This window comes from Chroicocephalus ridibundus, chromosome 1 (genome assembly GCF_963924245.1).
Source record: "Chroicocephalus ridibundus chromosome 1, bChrRid1.1, whole genome shotgun sequence".
Lineage (NCBI taxonomy): Eukaryota > Metazoa > Chordata > Aves > Charadriiformes > Laridae > Chroicocephalus > Chroicocephalus ridibundus.
Genome location: NC_086284.1, coordinates 82797461 through 82819165, shown reverse-complemented (window position 1 = coordinate 82819165; position 21705 = coordinate 82797461). Strand labels below are relative to the sequence as shown.

Genomic DNA, 21705 nt, shown 5'->3' with positions numbered 1-21705 from the left:
ATGAAAGTAATCAAGATGAAGTAGACAACATATCATGCCACTGCGTGATTTCATAGTTCGATTGCACCTTGACTACTTAGTACAGTTCTATTCCCCGTATCAAAAAAGGAGATGATAGATCTGGCAAAGTTTCGTAGAAGAAAAACAAGAATGATTGAAGGTGTGGTACAAGGGAAAACCGAGTCACTAAAGACCCTTCAATGCAGAAAAGAATTCTGCTAGAGGACAAAACAGTGATCTGTAAAAGCACAGGTAGGTATCAGTAGTTCACTGTCCTTTCCAGTAAAAGAACTTGGGATCATTAAATGCAGCTGGAAGGAGACAGGTTCAAATCCCTCTAAAGGAGGCAGTTGTTCACTTGACTGTGAGTTAAGCTGTGGAGCTCATTGCTGAGGGTGGTGGGGATACTTAAAGTTTGCAGGGGTTGAAGGAAAGACTAAATAAATGCACAGAAGATAACTCTTCTGAGGATTAGTAATGATGTAGAAATTGCGTCTGGTTCAAGAAGACTCTGAGCTGCAAATGGTTCGAGGATGAGAAAATATTCTTGGGAATCATTATACATGTTGGGATTTCTTCCCGAGATGCTTTTCTAGAAGCTGCTGGCAACTAGCAGTAGTGAGAGACAGAGACAGGATACTGCGCTGGATGGGCTGTCCGATCCAGTACTTGTGCTCTTACACGCGTTAGTATTCACTGCAGTCCTATACACAGCCTGAAACTGTGATGTGTTAAGACCCTTCACTTCTCACTGATGTCCATTATACATGACAACACCCAGCACTCACAGGACCGGGCTTTTCTCACTTGAGTTAGAGAAACCTGATGAGTATCTATTTGCAAGTCCTACCTCCTACAAACAAGACATTCAGACTTGTTTCAGTATTTCACAAAATCCAAAACAGAGAAAGTAACACGTGGATTATACACAGAAAGGAGCAAAAAATGCCAAACCCAACATTTTAGAAACTACAATTTTTAAATTAGAAAAAGGAAAAGGAAAATGTCAAAAAAGGTTTTGCTAATCGTAGTGGTTTGCTTTGTAGGTAAATGCATCCCGCCAAGAAACCAAGCTGATGGAAGAATGTGACCAGCTCATTGAAATAATCCAACAAAGACGACAAATAATTGGAACCAAAATCAAGGAAGGAAAGGTAAAAGCTTTGCTTCTTTAGATCACAAGTAGGTCAACACTGCTTCCTCATGCTTATGGCTTTTTGACCTCAGGTCAAATTTGTAAAAGTCCTTATGTAGTCCTGGGCTACTGCTACTTTCATTTAAAGAGGAATGAAATATATCAAGATTGGTATGCTGGACCTCAGCAGACTATTTGGCATTTCTGTTACTACAAGTGATTATGATTTTTAAGGATAAACACAGAAATTATGTCACGATTAGTAAATGATAATAAAATGATGACTAATTAATTCTTTTACTGTGTTATATGTCTGAAAGTGTTTCCCCCAAAGTTTTTACTTTCACAAAGTGTCACAACATTTGGTATCATGGCTGTTAATCAACTACATGAATATTTTAGTCTAGATACGTTAATTATTTATTAAAATACTATCACATAAAGAACTTGTTTCAGCCATTGTCATTCTTGAGGAAAGGAAGTCTAACTTATTTACAAAAAAAATAATTCAAAGACATGCACGAAATTAAATGAAAAGTGCATTTCTAATTATTGAGGTACAATAGTTATTAGTGACAAACATGTTGAGCAGGAAAATTCTCTGATATTCAGGTTCGAACACATTTTGCTAGCTACCTGTTAACTCAGAAACACATTAGAGTTGAATTACCGTTCTTATTTTGTAGGTACATGGTGTTTACTCTTTAACTGCTAAACTAACTAAGTGAAATATAAACTCTTCTTGTGTGGGAAAAGCTCAGGGAAGGAATGAAGTCAAGAGCAGGTTAAATGGTTCATGCGGCTGTCAAGATATTCCAGTTAACTTGAAATAAAAAGCCTGTAGGCAAGGGCTGACTTAAACATGTTTGAAACCACAGGTCCTGTACATTGTGTGACAGAACCTGAATTTCCTCATACTGTTAACAAAATATAATTCCCTTCAAAATGGAAAAGATGGCCTTCTGCATTGTTGTTTCAACTCTGCTTCTTTATGCAGTGAGACCAGCTGTGCTTCCAATGAAGGAGAAAACTTTCCATTCATTTGGATTTCAATATATCTGAAATTCAACTCAGCAACTTCATAGCTTGTGCCCTAATTGCTGAGACTGGGAACGTTATCTTGATTATAAATTTGGATATTTCTGCCAGTCCACTCGTTTTGCATGTAACTGGGTCTTAATGCCTTTCTAAACTCCAGAATTATTTCATTTCCTTCCTATTTCTTACTCCTGTTCAAACTATGATCCTGATGTGATAACAATGGGAAGGACTCCCAGACCTTTCAGGAACTGAAAGTTTTGTTAGCCAACATTGTCTTTAAATGGAGGATTGACTGTGCCCCTCCCTAACCTTTCGGCTAAAGATTACAGTCGCATTACTGTGTTTATCTCCAGCACATATGTTTGCAGTAATAATAATCAGCTCTCCAGCACTACTGTGCTTTTGTCCAGTTAAAAATATCCAACAAGAAAACACCCTGTTTGACTAAAAGCACAAAACGAAAAGGGCAGGCATGTATTGTTACTCGAACTGAACAGTCTTTTTTTGTGAAGTTTTATTTTCAGATTATTTTTAATGAAACACCTCAGTAATAGGAAAGAAGTAGTTAATCTATAAGATGCCTTTAACACAGATCTCATCATTCAGGGAAGCGGTTATCTAAATAACCCTTAGTTATCAGGTAAGCAGAAAGTACCAGGAAATGAGGTTTCTTCTGTTGGAAAATAGGCCAGCTGTGCTTGTTTTGGCTGTCCCCTGTTGTTTTCCATGTGGAAAATATTGAGGCGGAAAGGTTGTGCCTGTCCCCTTATTAAAAATTTACGTGGCTAGTGGAAGGGGCTCACCATCAAGCTAGTGTGAAAAAAGCTCTTGTCAGTGAGGCCATTCATCTTTACTCCCTCTTTGCATTCCTGCTTTGCCTGGGAAGTGCAAATGCAATCATGATTTGTGACCTTAGAGATGTGACTGCTTTCTTATGTTTCCACTCAAGGTGGTGAGGTTGAGAAAACTGGCTCAGCAGATTGCGAACTGCAAACAGTGCATTGAGCGCTCAACATCCCTCATCTCTCAGGCTGAACAGTCGCTGAAGGAGAACGATCATGCTCGCTTCCTGCAAACTGCTAAAAATATCACTGAAAGGTAAAGAAGACATTTCTCTCAAAAAATAGAGAAACCTCAGTTTAAGGCAGACGTGTTCTCAGAGTTGCCATATTGTTTTGTCCCACCACAAATGTGGAGGGGGGTGAATCGACACATTCCCCCAAAACACTACTTTGTCCTGTACCAGAGTGGGAAGGAGCTTACTGTAACACTAAATGAACGCAGCCCTTTGAAAAGAGGAGCAGTCGCAAAAGATGCGAAATAAGAGTTAGAACAGTAATAGCATGCACAAATGAAGGAGGTAACATGGGAGCCAAGCAGATGTCTGGTGATAAACACACTAAAAAACCAGATTTCTGGAGGCTGAAATTCCTACTTCATGAAGAATTCTGAGATTGAGAAAGAAATCAGGCAGCGAGTACATTCCTTATAAGAAATTTGGAATTATCTTAATGGATTCACATGCCTCAAAAAATAGCTATCAGCAAGATAACAAAATGTGTAACTTGGGCAGCCTGCAGCATGCATCTCTGAGGTAGCTTACTCGAAGAGTTGGAGATTCAAGAGCTTGGGTCTCTGGAAGTTATGGCAGCTGCTGTGTTGGGTCCCTGGGTGCAAGGAATTTCTGCTGCTTTAAGATCCTAGCTCCTTTTCAGTGTGCCAGACATATGAAGGACCCAAAGACAAGGGAGCAGCTCTTTCTAGGAAACTGCGCTGACAGAAAATTTGATCTGGTTTTCAGTGCAGCACTGTGAATGCTGAAACATTACCACTGAATTTCAGCAGTATTTTCTGATGAAAAAAAATGTTCCGTTGGAATTATCAGCTGTTTAGCCATCAGTCAGAGAAATGAAAAAAAAGGAGAATGTATCTGGTCAATGAAGAAGAAAACTATTAAAAAGTATGCTTATTTATTCAGCTGTTTTGTTATCTCTGGGTTCCCATTATATCTTCACATTGTCCAGCCAATTTTCACCTAATCCAAAGTATGAAATTCCCCCCTTTAATTTATTTTTTTTAAAGTCTGTCACTTACTCTGTACTGCTGTATGCAGATTTTTTGAATATCAGGCTTCCCCAAAGCTATTTAATCAAATCATAAATAAGCCAGCAACACTGGGTTGCTCGTTACAGGTTCAGAGAATTGACAATCTGTTGAGAAAGGCAACACAAGGCAATGGATTATGTTTGATCTGTCAGACTCAGACCCTGGTTTGTATTCTGTCATCAAGCTACGTTGTGGCACTTTTTTTTCCCAGCTGAAACTGATAGTAAAACTACCACATGAGTATCATGAGCATGAAGCTGAAGGTGAGAGTCTGGCCTTTTTTCAATATTTGGTGGAACAGGCAGTAGGGCAGAAACCTGTGGGGACACAGAGCTTTTTAACTGACTACCAGAGAATATTCAGAGAAGCTCCATTTTCACCTTGTAAACATGAACAATTGCATCATAAACACAGTCACAGGAGAGACACTCGGAGAGCAGAAATGTGACCAGCTGACATATGTGCCCAATCAAATCTAATTCTTGGCTATCACAGACTGCCATCTGTAATGAGATAGCTGTGAACGCCCTGAGAATCAGAGAATCATTTCAAGCAGTGAATAAACCCGAGGGGAAAAAAACCACCAAGTGCTTGCAGACAAATTGCAAGTGGAAAAAGAGACTAAATCTGATTAATAAATTATTCCCCACAAGTAACTCTTTTAGTTCTCACAGGGTGAGCGATATTTCGTTTTCTTCTAGGCCGCTCATGTAACAGTCTCACCAGGGCCCTGAGCTCCAGCAGCTAAAACAGTCTCCTGAAATTATGGTCATTGCATTTCTTCATGCGCATATTTCAAAGTAATTGCAGTATGATATTCTCTGTTGTAAGCACAACAGGTAACTATGTATAGCAAAGCCATTACACACACTACAATGATTTAGATCGTGCATTATTTACAGTGGGTGAAATGCATTTATCCTAGAAAAGCCCTTTCCAACCAAGTACAGCGTCAGATAGAGCAGGCAGAAGCACAAGAGGAAATTCAGTCCTCTGAACCTACTACGGTGACATGGTGTTTGCGACTGCGAACTGTTGAGCTCACTGAAAACTGACTTCAATGCACATACAGTGCATCCTTTGCATAGCCCCAAACAAAGTCCAGAAGGGTCTGGTGATATGGTCTTCTTCACAATAAATATGTGCTTAATGGAGTTATTCAAAGAAGCTCTTAATCTTGGATACCTGCTTGCTGGTTTCTTAGCAAAGCCATTGTTGATTTTGTAGAGGTGTTTGCCCTAACACAGGCCCTACAAGAAATGCACGTCTTTTTTTTCCTACCATATATAAAACAGCATAGTGTAACTGCAGATGAACCACTGCGGGGGTGGGAGGGGTGGGGGGAGAAAAAAAAAAAAAGTGAAAGACCTCAGGGAATTTTTCCCTCTAAGTACATGGGCCAAAAGGTACTTCAATTATCTTCTCTAAAGAAAACCCATCTGTACTAGGATCTACTTTAAACTAAATTCTGCAACCACAGTTGGAAGAGAAACAGTGCTGAAAACTATAACATGAATTATTGACTAACCGACCTTCTCAGCTCAGTTTTTGAAAACTGTGCTGAAGACAGTGAGATGTGCAGCTCAGTTTTTGACTTTCCTAACTGCATTTTCCGAAAATAGTACGCAAGAAATATATGAAAACATAGTTTTTAGTAAGCATTTGGCCTGGAGCCATTTGAGTGATGTCTACAGAGCAATACTCTAATTTGGGAAACTGTCAATTGAAGCAATCAAAATATTTTGATCTGACACGTGTCATGAAAGGCAGATAACTGACATACTTAGTGCACATGGTTGTGTCTTTGCCTCCAAACTCAATTAACAAATGAGGTTTAATAACCTCTTTGCTTAAACAGACCAAACTTTCTGTAAACACATCCAGTATCCATCTCTCCAGTAACATGCATTTTGAGATATCAAGCTGAAGGATCTGAAAGATACATCCTGATGGCAGTTTTCTTGTGAAAGCTCATCTCTCTATATTGGTACGCCTGGGCAGAAAAAAAGTGGATGTAGCTCCTGAAAAGAGGTAGGCGGGGAAACTTTTCAGTTTTGGAGGAAATGTAAATATGCGCACATGCTTTGCAGGGAAAAGCCTTTCAAAATAAACTGTGCTGACATTTGTTTGTTTTTTCTCCCCCCTGTGCTTTTTGAAGTTAACAGCAGCATGCCCTGCTGAACAGCTGAGGAGGTGTGGGGATCTGCACCAAGCCCTTGGGACAGCAGTGCCAAGGAATGCCTGGAGCAAGAAACTGCTTGGGAAAACAAGGGTTGGGAGAGATGCAGCATCTGTCAGCATTGCTTAAAACACAGATAAATATGGTGCTATTGCTGCTTTGGTTCAATGGGTGACTAGAAAGAACAATTCAAAGTATATTGTCGCTTAACCAATATGATGTTAAAAACTTATCTTACACTGCGTGTTAGGCAAATGCTAATAAGAGATTTTTACTGGAGACTTTACTCACAAAAATAAAAGTGACAGAAGAAGCTCTTAAACCATATAAATAAAACACATGTAAAAGTTTTTGTCAAGCTTTTTGAGAAGTGATAACAATCATAATGATCAGATCCTACCTTGATGTGAAAGTTATTGTGTCTTGTGTGCTTAAAGACTTTTTCTTTTTGTTATAGGGTTTCCATGGCAACTGCATCATCCCAGGTTCTAATTCCTGAAATTAATCTCAATGATACTTTCGATACTTTCGCACTTGATTTTACCAGGGAGAAGAAATTGTTGGAATGCCTTGATTACCTTACAGGTAATTTTTTTCTCAAGGTGCTACTATTATATGCTCTTCATAAAATAGTAGTGATAGGATTTTCTTCATTACTCTCTGTGGTCAAATAACTTTGGCTGACTGCCAGGTGCCCACCAAGCTGCTTTCTCACTCCACCCCCTCAGCAAGACAGAGGGAGAAAATAAGATGAAAAGCTCACGGGTTAAGATTAAGGACAGGAAGTTCACTCAACAATTACTGCTACAGGTAAAACACACTTAACTTGGGGTAGATTACTGTAATTTCTTGCCAATTAATGGTAAGAGTAGGATACTGAGAAATAAAAACAAAACTAAAAACACTTTCCCCCATCCCATTCTCTTCTTGGGCTCAACTTCACTCCCAGCTCTTCTACCTCCTCCCCCTGAGTGGCACAGGGGGACAGGGAAGGGGGGTTGCAGTTAGTTCATCACACGTCGTCTCTGCTGCTCCTTCCTCCTCACACTCTTCCCTGGCTCTGGCATGGGCTTCCTCCCACGAGATGCAGTTCTTCACGAATTTCTCCAACATGGGTCCTTCCCACAGGCTGCAGTTCACCAAGAACTGCTCCAGCACAGGTCCTTTCCATGGGGTACAGACCTTCAGGAATATATGGACCATTGTGGGTCCCCCATGGGCAATGGTTCCTGTCAGAAAACTTGCTCCTGCACGGGCTCCTGCCCGCAGGCTGCAGCTTCCTTCAGGGCACATCCACCTGCTCCAGTGTGGGTCTTCCACACACTGCAGTGCAGATATCTGGCCCACTGTAGTTCTCCACAGGCTGCAGGGGGACAACCTGCGTCACCATGGTCTTCTCCACAGGCTGCAGGGGAATCTCTGCTCCAGTGCCTGGAGAACCTCCTCCCCCTCCTTCTTCGCTGACCTTGGTGTCTGCAGGGCTGTTTCTCTCACATGTTCACACTCCTCTCTCTCCCAGCTGCTGCACAGCCTTTTTTACCCTTTCTTAAATACGTTATCACAGAGGCACTACCAGCATCAGTGATGGGCTCAGCTTTGGGCAGTAGCAGGTCTGTCTTAGAACTGGCTGTGTCCGACACGAGGTCAGCTCCTGGTCTTTTCTCACAGAAGTCACCCCTGCAGACCAACTACCAAAACCTTGCCACATAAATCCTACACACTCTCCCTCTTAATCCTATTTAGGATTACCCCCAGCAGCCCCAGAATGCCCCAGGAAGCATTAGGTGCTACAGAGCACAACTGAGATGCATTTCCTACCTCCTCTCCTCATATTCCTCCTCACCAGGGTGTGGGCAAGTGGGAGTGAGAAACGGTTAAATGCCATTGCAGCAGAGTGAAATGAAAGAACAGCTGGAGCTCCATCTGGAGCCGCCAGAGGAGGGAAAGCAGGGACCAGATCCCATTTCCTGGGGGACGGATGCTCCACGTGTTACCCTCTCCCTTGGGGCTGCCTCCTTGCTGCGGCAGAATTGCAGCCTGGCAGATTTCCCATGAGCAACCAGAAGCTGTTCAAGCAATCAACATCAAGGGCTCAGCACCGTGTATTTCCCCCCATCGTGGAACTGGAGGACCTGGCTGTGTCTGGGACTAGAGAGCACGCAGTGTGCTCTGTGCCGGGGCGTGGGATGGGTTCTCCGCAGAGCAGAGCCGAGCCCCAGCTCGCCTAACAGAGCTTTGGCCTGAAGAAGCCCGCAGGATTAGACTCTTACTGAAGGCCTGAGTAATGTGCGATCTCAGAGTATATAATGACTCACAAAGAGAAACAAATTACTGTAATTTAGGGTGTTTTGATTTCAATGCCAGAATTAGAACAATTCATTCCAGTTCAATTGAAAACAGAAGAGACACTGGGTAGGTTTTCATTTTGCAGAGTCTTTAAGCATCTGCTGTTAACAGCAAGAATTTGCAATGAAAGGTACAAAACACTATCAGAAAAGCACTTGAAAACACTTTCTAGACCCATTCACTTAGCCTGGTTTACAGGAGATATACCCGTGTTATTTCAGAAGAATGTGAGAGCGCAGAGTCTCCTCATTGCCAACCATTGGATCTTTTCCATGCAGAGGGCTGGCTTATGGCTTTTCTTCAGAGGAAAGGCTGAGATAGTTGGGGTTGTTCAGCCTGAAGAAGAAAAGGTTCTGGGGAGACCTTATTGTGGCCTTTCAATACTTAAAGGGGGCTTGTAAGAAAGATGGGGACAGACTTTTTAGCAGGGCCTGTTGTGATAGGGCAAGGAGTAATGGTTTTAAACTGAAAGAGTTAGATTCAGATTAGATATAAGGAAGACATTTTTTACAGTGAAGGTGGTGAAACACTGGCCCAGGTTGCCCAGAGAGGTGGCAGATGCCCCATCCCTGGAAACATTCCAGGTCAGGTTGGATGGGGCTCTGAGCAACCTCATCTAGTTGAAAATGTCCCTGGTCATTGCGGGGGGCTTGGACTAGATGACCTTTAAAGGTCCCTTCGAATCCAAAATGTTCTATAATTCTATGAATAAGTGAACAGATTAATACTGGAAAGAGCAAGGCTGTCTGCATGCATAGGACAGCATCACCATTGCCTTATAGAGCTGTGGGGCTCTTGCCATATCTGAAAGAAAGCTTTTATGTACAAGAAATTTCTGTATCACCGTGTGACTGGGGAATATAGTGTTCAAAACATACTTGAGTAAATAATGCATAATAATAATGTGGTGAGCTGGTTTTTCCTGATTACCATTTTTATTCTTGACCTTGATGCCCAGTGAAGAACAGTTTTAGCTGGCTCTGTCTGTGTACTAGTTTTCTTCACATTAATACATAGCATATGGCTGCAACGGCAAAATCCAAAACACATGTCCAAATTGTCTGAGCATAAAATACAACCTATGCAGACAGTTAAAATACGTTTATGTAAATATATGTAATATATATGTGTATATGTATAGTCCCAAGAGACAAATGCACTTGATTATTCTCTATTGTTGTTCAGAAACTCTAAAGGAAGATTTACTTTATTTTACCCCTTTCAGATTGATGAATGGAATCTTCATAGATTTTAAACTGAAAACTTTGTGACAGAGTGAATTGGGCTTTACTTTTATCATGTTTCGCAGTTAAGTAAAATGAAGACCATTTGTAAGTCCTAGTGGTGCGCCTGTGTTGTGAATCAAGTGAAGAATCCTCTATTATATCAATTGTCAGTATTGCTTCAGAACAAAATGTCAAAGCCTGAATTCCAGCTTCATTCTGTCTGCTGTCAGTTGCCTTTGAAGCAATTGGCTTTGGTTGTCTTCTGGAGATTTTCTTCTCTTTTGGTTCTTCCCAGTGTGCTATTTGTCAGATCTTCATTCTCCATCTCCCCAGCCCCAGTTTTCTATGTGGCACATCGAAGTTTGCATCTTTCTTTCTTCCTAGCCTATTTCTTTCCCAAATATAAATTTAACTAGTGTGCTTATCATTTACACACCTGTCTGTCCAAAGCTTCTGCTATCCAAATGAAAATCTGGTATCTCTCTGAAAGTTGCCAGCCAGACATTGAGATGTCAAGCTCAGCATGGTAAAACAATACCCTTAATCTTCTTCTGACTGTTCTATCCTCTGTATATATAGCCTTGACATCATTTGAAAGCTTTCTTATCTTGCCAGTTGCTCAAGCTCTTCATCTGGAACTCATCTTTTTCTAAACATGTATTTAGATAGATCCAGGCAATGCATAAGGCTTGCAAACTCTCTGCACAATATTACTAACATAAGGACTTTTTTTTTATCCATTGTGAATCAAAAATACTTGTTCTGTGTCTTAATACTCTGAAATCAATTGCAGGAACATCTATTCTTTGACGTTGCAATTTGCCCTGCTTCAGAAATCCCATCTGAAACAATGATACATTTTCTTCATCCATCACTTTAGCTATGACTGTACCAAGAAATATGCATTGCCTGGCATATATACCAGCATTTTTTTCACACAGAAGCAACTTCATTCTGGAAACCCTTCACTACTTGTCTTTCCTCTTAACTCTTTCAGTATTAAAAGATCAAAACCCACCTCCAGCCAGCTCAGTCTCATGCTTTGGAAGTAACAACTGAGAGAAGTTTAGAGCAGCTTCCTTAACTCCTTCATGTTTATACCAGCAGTATCAATATTTCTAGCACCATTAAGTCAAGGGGGTGGCTTAGATCTTTGATTTTCACTCATTTCAAAATCAGAAAGGAACGCTTATGTCAGGGAGGTGGAGACCAAGCGAAAAAAGAAAGTTGAGGTGGTTTTAGTCAATCTCTGTGACCTTGACCTGAAAGGATTTAGAAATAGTCTCAATAGTCACCTAGGAGCCACTGCATTCATGCTGGGATTCACCAATGAGAGATGGCAGTTTCCCTAAACTGCCTTTCAGGTGTATGGGCCATGCAAGCGCTTTCACAGATGACATTGAACAGAAGATGGGTTAGACTAACCCCGTTGAAAGGGAGTAGGTATACTCACAAGGTTAGTTACTTCTGGGAGCAAATTTAAGAAACTGCTTTTCTAATATTAGTTATTGCCTTTCAGGCACTTCAGATGTAGTTCCTGACTATTTAAGTGGGCATGCTCAATTTTGAATTGAAGTCATACAAATGAACTAAAACAGCTTTCAACGATTTTCACTCTTGTCAAAGAGTGTTGATTCTTGAATGCAGGTAGATGAAAGTCAATGTGACTGAAGCAGTTACCACTCCCAGATGTTTGTGCTGATCCTCTATTGCGATTGCCACCCCATGACCAAGGAGAGCTATAGATGTTAGGAAGCAATTCCTTAAACCGCTGCGGCTTTCATTGTGCCTTGCTAAGTCTGCTGGCACTGATTCCAGGTTCCCTCACTGCTCAAGGCGGTAAATTTGGGATTTTCAATAGCTGCCTCAAATTTTTTTCAGCTCTCCCTGACATTGGGTAGCACTTTATTGGGAGGCTGGCAATAGCTGATGGCATTAACAGCATCAGCTTTAACATCACTTAACAAACAATCATTAACAAACATCACTCTTGGTACTGTTGCAAGTCAGTGCTCCTTCCTCACCCTGGAATTGACAGGAAGGGCTCATGGGCAATCGCTGCTTCTCCCTGGGAAACAGGACCAAAGGGTGGACACGAGGCTTTATGTCTTCCACTGCTGTGCTTGAGATATGCGGGGCCTCCTCTTCCCAAGCAGCTGTGGAGCACACCAGAGTCAAGACCACATCGGGGAAGGTGCATGCTGCAGCCCTGAGATCGCTTTGGAGTCTCTGTTGAGCTTTCCCTGTGGCATCTGAGCTCTGTAGCAGTACTATAAATTTGATAAGCAAATCACACACTATGAAATGTAATAATGAAGATAAATTATTAAGGTCAATCTCTTTAATTGCATTACGGACTTACACTCTTCAGAGGAGTATGTGCTTTGGAATGATGAATTTGTCAGTCAGATTTCTACATTATTTTGAAAGTTGTAACAAACCATTTGCATGCAGACTTCCCTGTCCGTCTACAGAAGCGGGTAAATTTTGTTTTACTCTGAGTGGTTTATGAAATGAAGAGCTGAGTTTCATGCAGTATACTGCAGGTGGGTGTGGGTTAATCATAAGAGCAAGGGAAAAGATGTCCTGCTTCGGTCAAATCTCTTTTTTCTGTCATTCTCATTACATGAAGGTCTGTAAATCTCCAGCCATAAGGCCAGCCAGGTGTGCTTATGAAGAGAGAACTTATGCTGTCATTTTCAAAGGAGTTGAAGACACTTAGGTGCTATTGAAATGCAGTTTACGGTTCATTAAACCTTCAGTAATTGTTATTTTCCATAAGTTAATATTTATTATCTATGTTGTAGTAATAACAGGTGCATTTCTCAAGTAAAACGTTCTGCTCCATTAGGTGCAAGAGATGACTGAAGAAGAATATAGTTGAGTATTAGCACACAAAAAACGTGGATCCACTTGTATATTTGTGATTGATATACTTTTTCAATTTTTTTTTTGTTTTACCTTGAAGGACAGGCAAAATATGAAAATGAAGCCTCAGCTAGAAAAAAAAAATAGATAACTGCAGCTGATTGTTCTGCTGAATACGTTTTTGAAACAGAGCTGATAGGACCAGTGCAGTACTGCACAGCTTTCAGCATGGTTAGCTGGCCTCAGTTAGTACACAGCCTCTAAACCGCAGCATTCATCTTTCCAAAAGATTGTGGGGGGTGTTTCTTCTCCTTTTGTTTATATTCCCCTTCTGGATGACTGTTCTTATTGTAGTTCATTTCTCTCTCTCTCTCTTTATTAATACCCATTTGTCCCAAGGGTTCCTCTGCCGAGAAAAAAAAAAAAAGTCATTGGTAGTCTTCCGTGTTACAATATTTAGAGCATTACAAATCATGGTCATATCATGAAAGACATTTGAACGTTTCCGTATGCCTGTTGGTTGAAAGAGGCTGCTTAGAAATGCATCTGCACTTTAATCTGTGGGAACATGTATCGGTAAACCAGGGACATGAACTATAAAAACTCAGAAAGTAAAATAGATGTTTCATAAAAATAAGTTGTTGCAAAAGTAAAGGTGAAATTCCTTCAGAGGGACCTTTTTTGAGGCCATTAGTTGTGGCTAACAGAAGTTACAGAGCTGAAAGCAAAAATACCATTCAGAGTTGCTTTCCTTTTCCTTTAATTTAAGCATATTGTGGTTGTTTCAGCTTGAGTACCCTCCTTCTTCACTCTGTGACAGCTGGAAGGAACACTGTTAAACACAAGGAATTTTTTTTTTCTTTTTTGCATGATGGTGGCATGTAGGGAAGATGATTAGGAATGAGGCTCCCACCGAGACAAGCATGCAGGAAGGACCACAAGTCTTTCAAAAAAAGACTCATTTGTTTCTTATTTAGGTGCCTGTTTTTGTAGAGAATGCAAACAAGGAAAATTTAGATCTAAGAATTTTGCTTCAAGTTCCACTTAAATAAACCTGTGTGTTAATAGGGGTAAAGAATGTATAGCTTGCTACACAGAGATAAAAAAACCTAACAACCAGAGGGACAACTTTTTATTAAAGTGTTTGGGTTGTTTTCTAGAATTCTTTAATTGGCAATGACATTGAATTTTAGGTTGTAATAGTCATACAGTCATTAAGCTATGATAAGAACTCTATGTAAGGCTGAAAAAAAGTGAGTTGTATTGCCAACAGAAACTATATGCATCTATATTAGAAAGGATAGCTAGGAAATAAATAAAAATGAACTTGGAGAGATTGAGCATGAAAAAATGAACATGTGGAGGCTTGACCAAAATTATATTTTTTTTAAAACTGCTTAGCCAATCTCTGGTAAAACAGGTTAGGCAAATGGTGCTTTCAAGTCAACAGTGAAGAGTGTTGACTCTCCCTATTGATATATGCTTCAGTGAAACTTTGATCATTTCAGTGTGATGGTCAGAAACTAACATAGAAAAAATAGTGTGTCAATTGTCCCCATTAATCACAGTGTGATTATCTGTGATTACCTGTGATTACCTGTTGGTGGTCACAATGTGACCACCAACGTATTGCTTGTGCTAGGGCATCTGAAACTAAAGCTACTTTAATACAAATTATTTTCAAAATCTGGAGTTCCTAGGTGATTATATTGAAAGGAAGAATTCCTTTGCAACAATTTATTGATAATCTAAGTTACTACTGGAATTAGTGAAAAATTGTTGAAAAGCCTGTTGGACAGTAAAGCTGCAAACTCATACATCAGATGCGTCCCCTAATCTTAGGTGAAAAGGGAAATATTTTACTGGTTGTGTCAATAAGCCTCCTCTGTTGTATCTCATAGCTCCCAACCCACCCACCATTCGAGAAGAACTCTGTACAGCTTCTTATGATACCATTACTGTCCACTGGACATCGGATGATGAGTTCAGTGTGGTCTCTTACGAGCTGCAGTACACCATCTTCACCGGACAAGCTAATGTTGTTAGTAAGTATAAACCTTCTCTCTTCTAGTTCTGTTTCCTTATGGTTTCTTCGTAAAGCAAGTACTTTTAAATATAAATGACTCATAAGTCAAGAAAAAAAAAGAAAAAAATATTTTCTATGAAGATTTAAAGCCAAAATTTTAAATCCAGGCCAGTACCGATTTCAAGGGGTTTTAAAATTAAGAATTCATTTTGTTAAAATTTCTTCTGTGTTTTGTGGGAGTGCCATGTACTGAGAGTTTTCAAAGACTGAAACCAGCACATATTCGCAAAAGCACAAGTACTGCCCATGTTAACAGGACATCATAAAATCATAGAACCATAGAAAAGTTTGAGTTGGAAGGAACCTTTAGAGGTCATCTAGTCCAAACCCCCTGCAATGAGCAAGGACATCTTCAACTAGATGAGGTTGCTCAGAGCCCCGTCCAACCTGACCCGGAATATTTCCAGGGATGGGGCAACTGCCACCTCTCCGGGCGACCTGGGCCTATGTCTCACCACCTTCACTGTAAAAAATGTCTTCCTTATATCTAATCTGAATCTACCCTCTTTTAGTTTAAAACTATTACCCCTTGTCCTAGTGCAACAAAAAATCTGTCCCCATCTTTCTTACAAGCTCCCTTTAAGTATTGAAAGGCCACAATAAGGCTTCCCCGGAACCCCAACTCTCTCAGCCTGTCCTCACAGGAGAGGTGCTCCAGCCCTCTAATCATTTTTGTGGCCCTTCTCTGGACCACTTCCAACAGGTCCATGTCTTTCGTGTGCTGAGGGCTCTAGTGCTGGATGCAGTACTCCAACTGGGGTCTCACCAGAGCAGAGTAGAGGGGCAGAATCACCTCCCTTGACCTGCTGGCCACACTTCTTTTGATGCTTTCTGGGCTGCGAGTGCACATTTCCAGCTCATGTTGAGCTTCTCATCAACCAACATCCCCAAGTCCTTCTCAGCAGGGTTGCTTTCAATCCCCCAGCCCGTATTGGTACTGGGGGTTGCCCCAACCTGGGGACAGGATCTTGCACTTGGCCTTGTTGAACCTCATGAGGTTCACATGGGCCCACTTCTTGACTTGTCTCTTTCATCTTAGGTCCCTTGTTGCAGATGTAGCCACAGGCACGAAGACCTCATTCCTATTGTCTGGGCTAGTCAGGCACTTGGGACCCTCTCTTGAACCGGTCACTTAGTTACCCTTGACAACTGGACCTTTTTCAGAAATACAGATTAAGTCCTTCCCTCTGATATTTACCGTCTTCAAGGCTACAAAGCATAGGTCTCAGCTAGTACGCCAAAGGCTAGGGCAGCAAACATAAGTGGAAAAACAATTAATATGGTAACTTTGTTCAATTTATAATGACATTAATTATGATTACTTTATATTTTGTACTGTAGCCCATTTTTTATTAAATACACTCTCTGTTTTGAATCTGTGACTTTCCTGAATGAACAAGCTTACTAATTATTCCTCAGAGTGTTTTATTGTTAAATAACTATTCCTCAAAAAAAACTATATTGTCTAACCTTTGGCCAGGAAGTCAACACTTCTGGGTTCAGTGCATAGTGAGCATTGACTATGAATTTGGAGAAGTCATTTAACTTCTTCCTGTTGTTCCCTGTGTGTTTAACGGGAATACCACTAGCTGACATGTACCTGCTTTGCAAAACTGTCTGAAATCAGCCAATTCAATCAAAAGGTGGAGTTTTTTCAGTCAACAGGCATTTAAATTTGGAACTCATTGCCACAGAAGGTTGTTGATTAAAAGTCTGTTTGAGTTCAAGATATGACTGGATAGATTGTGCAAGAAAAATCCACTGAGAACAATGCAGTGCAGAGACTTCCTTCTGGCTCAGGAAGTCCCCGAGCTGTAAGCTGTTGGAGCCTGGGAGAGCATGGTGAGAAATGATCGCTGTATATTTTCCCTGTTCCTTAACACCTTCCTAGGCTCTTGCTTTTGTCCACCATCAGATACCCTGGGCACGCACTGAGCTAGATAGGCTTAGCTCTGACCCAGTGATTTTGTTCTTAGAAAATTTGTTGAGATGCTTGGATGAAAGTCAGCGCTGTGGACATGCTTACATACTTTATATCAGTGAAAAAATGGTATGGTCTATGCCGTCTCCATACTGAGCCAAACGCTTGCACTGACTCCTCTGTTGGTGTGAGCACCTCATTTTCTCCATCACTAAACTGGAGTTAGTTCTCCAAACCATCTGAAAGGATATCTGAGGCTTCGTGCACTGGCATTTTAAAACCATTTTTTAGTAGCATACTGTGAATATATCATGGTATTCAGGGTTGACTGAAAAATCAGGTGGATTATTGAAAATCTGATGAGTGTTTCGCTAAAACCTGCATTTAGTATTTCACTAAACAGACTAATTTTGGACAACACACTGTAAAATTTAAGATTGCTGGAAAGAGCAAGTAACCTTCAACACATGCTCCTACATCTGAGCAAGCTGGATACCAAGAAGGTCTAATAGTAATTTGGAACAAATTGGAACACAGTAGATAAGGAAGGAAAAGCTTCCCTGATTATTCACTGCTAAGCAGGCAGGTCTTAAAGGTAACACAGTTCGTTGCTTGTTTTCTAACCCATTTTTATCTGTGGCTTTGTGCTAGAAGGCTTTATGCAAGTCAGTTATTGTGACTACTTGTCAACACAGCAGCAGAAAGGTGTGCCATTTCCACACCTTTGTCATGTGGGGTTTTACTCTTTGCTTACTAATGAATAAATAACAAGGTATTTCATTTTTAGGCTGTATTACAGGTTTCCCATGTGAAGGCGAAAGCTTTGATCTGCAAAACATGTATCAATTAATCTACTTCCAGAGACGCAATATGATAATTTTTGGGTCTAGCATGAAGTGCTCAGTGTGCAGTCTGAACTTTTCATTTTGCCACTTTGAAAAAATGGTGTCATTGAAAGTTTGAAGAGAAAACAAATCAACGCTGTAAGAAACTTTGTTTGCAAAGTGCTCTGAAGACGTTAAATGACAGTAGGAAGAAATGAAAGAATTGGCTCTCTTTTTTTTATTTTTTTGAATGCAATAGGTCTTATACAAATATCCTGGCTGTTAGTTTCAATTTAATTGAAAGCTATAATGTTAACCCAAATTGAATACATGCATATATAAGTATATGCGGAATGGTTTTCTAAATGTTGTAAAGCTTTTTTCTAACCTCATTATTTAATGTAGACTTCAACACCTCCAATGGAGATGTTCCTGCCAAGTCTAACTGCTGCAGATCTGCCCAGGTTTCTAACACGTGGGGCTGTCCCAGTACTTTTCAATTTTCACTGGTACAGGAAATTTGCCCACTAACATCCTGATTTGACTCAGAACACTGCTTGGACATCTCTTCACTTTGTTGGATTATATTCTTTGTCCTGCAAAAGGGTCTGATATCACAACTTTTATAGATGACTTTCCAAAATTGTCCCTAGAATATCAGAACGTACCTTAACAGCGTGGCGTAACACAGAAAGCTATTTTCACTGTAAGTAGCATTAGCAGGCGCTGCACTGCAGCCTTCATGATGAGCTGAAGCTAGGTCATCCTTTTTTTTTTTTTCAAATCCTTTTTTAATGGAATAGATTTTGGTTTAGCACAAATTTCTTTCTATTTATGGAATTTGCATGCTGTTGCACATAATTATTTTGAAAACTTATTTCTCTGTGATATCCCAAAAAGTTTCCATCGGTATTGCGTTCTGCCTGTAGTGGATAATGTAAAGAGGTTCACACATCGTCTTCAGTTCTGCGTTTTTGTAGCTATGAATTACTCAGAAAGGAGTAGCTAGAGTACTGCATTAAACCAACAAGCTTTTTTCCCCTGAGACAATAGGAATCACTTTGCATACATACCCACCTACCGTGCTAATGGAGGTTGTTATTTTGGAATCCTTTCTTAAAACCACAGAGCCAGACTGACTGCACTTTCTGCTCTTCAGTACATTTCCCCCACCAGAGGCATATATCATTCAGAGATTGCTAAGAATTCAGCAACAAAACCAAGCAATGCTATGTTTTTCTAGGGTATTTTCTATCCAACATAATCATCTATATTCTTTTTTATTAACTGAAAAAATGGAGAGTTAACATTTGATGGAAAAGGTCCAAATAGAGTATTTCATTTTGAATCCTATTTCATACAGGAAAGATTATTTCCAAATGTGGCCAAACGCCTTGGCTATTAATGCTTGGCAGCCCTGTTCTGTGCATAAGAGCAATACAGAACTTTAAATTAAGCAGGCTTTCACTAAAGCAGTTGTTCTCAGAGTTACACCATTCGCACATTTGCATTTCTGAGAGGCAGCTAATCACCTGCAATCTGAATGTTGTAAAGGCTTTTAAAATGACTTTGTCACTAGCTAGCTAACATGCATTATAATTTCATTATCCCATTTCAATACATTTTCAAGTATTTATTGAGTATGCATTTTTTTAACATCATGGAATTGCTTTAGTGTGCTTCAGAAAGGTTAAAATTTAAACACCCAGCTTTTTACTAGGTGCAATACAAGATGTCTTCATGAAAAACACATCTCTCTCTTCAAGACAAAAAGCAGTAAATAATACTATCTTTCCTGGTAAATGGAATTTAGGTTAGTTAGTTTCATTGGCTAAATACTAAAATTCACTGTATTAAGGATACGGTGTGCTGTCAGAACCTTCTCAGTGATACATGGTTACTCTTCCTATAAGATAGGGAAAATTTTTGTTGAAGGATCTAAGACAATTTGGAGCCCAAGCTTCCATGAAAAACACTGTTTATGATTCACCAATTAATTTTTGAATGTTCTAGCTTTTGTCTGTTTCTGGAAGTTTTAATTTATTGCAATCTTCAGATACCTACTGAGGATTATATTGAGTATGTTTTAATGGCACAAAAGCAAGTTTGGGATAAAACCAAGAAAATATGAAGAGTATAAAAACAGTGTATTTCTTAAAAAAATGTGATGTGTTTTGCAGAAACTCTGCATATATTATTTTCTTTCACATGGGAATGCAGGGTGGGGGTGGAGAGCTGTTACCTTCACCTACTGTATTTGTTCTACCAATTTGAATTGGTAATAATTTATTTAAATAAAGCACTTAAAAATAATTAAAATGCTCAAGAGATTAAATAACCTTCCCATGACTTTTGTGCTCCTCTTCCAGTTTTCAAGAAGATGTAATTTATTAAAATCTACCAGTGTAAATTTTAGGAGGATTTACACCTTGGGATTTTTCCCATCTGTTTTTTAAAGTGCATCAGCAGCCAACACCAGGGAAATAGCTTTACAAATTATTACCTCCAGACTCTGAGAAACTTGTTTTGAAAACTCACACATCCTGTACGGACATCACTGTGCTTGCTGCACCGTTCCAGGATGTAATTTAAATTCTCTACATTTTTGTAGGCTACAGTTTTAAAATACATTGTTTTACCACCTGCATAACCCTGTAAAAAGCCCTGGGTTTTTGAAACAAGAAACCTGAATGTAGCCTGGATTAGGAGTGGGTACAATAGAAAACCCTTAGCTCCTGCTGCTGCTCCAGTGAGGAGAAGGTGTGTGCTTTCCCACTTAACCTGCTGCCACCGGCAGGGAGCTGAGGGGGCAAACGCTGCTCTCGGATGCCCACATTCCCCTGTTGCCTGCTCATTTCCCTGAGCTTTTTAATCATCTTCTTTTGTATTCAGAGAAGAAAGGCTGTCCTGACAGGGCATAACTGGAGACACATCCTTTTGATGTAGTGAGAAAATATTCTTTCATACCTAAATGCTTAACTTGACTGCCACTCATTATTATTTCTCATTCTGAAGGATTTCGGACTTGTAGATTGACAGCATCAAAACTTCATTTCCAAGATTTCTAGTATCAAAGTTCAGTTTAAAGCCTGTTATCAAGTAGCTCACAGTGAGGAGGCACATGGACACATCACTGAGCTCCTGGGTGTGGAGCCAAGAGCCGAGCTTGTTGGGATAGGAAGATTTGTTAAGCAAAGTAACCGAGTCAGTCATTGCACATCCAGAATTTAGTGTACACCAGTAGTCTGGGGTGCCTAAGACTGGAAGGACAAAGAAAGAAACCCAAGGCGCCTTGTGCCATCAAAGAAGATAGAGCCTTCCCCTATAACACAAGTCAGGTCAAACGAGGGGTTCACAACTCTCTCTATTGACTGCACAGATATTTTAGGATAGGTAAAGTCCTAACTCAGGAACTGTGTTCTTTGTTCAAGGTCATGTGGGACGAATGTACACCTGCCTGTGAGCGTTTTGCCATTAACCCCAGAAGCGGAAGCCAAGATGTAGCAATACCTAAAATTATTGTGGCTCTGCCTTATATACACAGAAATCTAAATTGACCAGTAACTAGATTATTTAATAATATAATAATTTACCCTGTGTAAGTATTTACAGACTAATGAGTATCGCGTGTGTATAAATCCAGGAGAAGACAGACTGGAGAGGAGACTCATAGCAACACAACTGTACCTTCACAGTCCTTCATATACCTATTTGATCCAAGTTGTATACTTCGTTAAGGAGCCTCTGGAGGGTAACATAAAAAGTGTAATGCAAGCCTTAAAACTGTGCCCTTCAGAGAGTTGTAGTGACTAATACAAATCTAATTTTGAGATGCTTTAGCAAAAATCTGGGCATTTCTGTGTCTGCTTAAAGTTTTGTTTATATATGGCCTGCGTATACCATACACCTTTTCTTTCAAAGTGTGGTTGCGGAAGGAGAAGACACTTCCAGGACCATTGTCTGGATTCATCCC

At 40.1% G+C, this 21705-nt stretch overlaps 1 protein-coding gene across 7 annotated transcripts in view; it reads left to right on the top strand.

The window, feature by feature from the left end:
• MID1 (midline 1) overlaps window positions 1-21705 on the top strand; it is a 253971-nt gene that overhangs the window by 221521 nt on the left and 10745 nt on the right. For all 7 annotated transcript variants that reach the window (XM_063341466.1, XM_063341457.1, XM_063341475.1 and 4 more), the window contains exons 4-7: window positions 1047-1154; window positions 3126-3274; window positions 6919-7046; window positions 14803-14946. In XM_063341466.1, the coding sequence (XP_063197536.1) occupies window positions 1047-1154; window positions 3126-3274; window positions 6919-7046; window positions 14803-14946 (529 nt within the window). The remainder of the gene's footprint in view (window positions 1-1046; window positions 1155-3125; window positions 3275-6918; window positions 7047-14802; window positions 14947-21705) is intronic.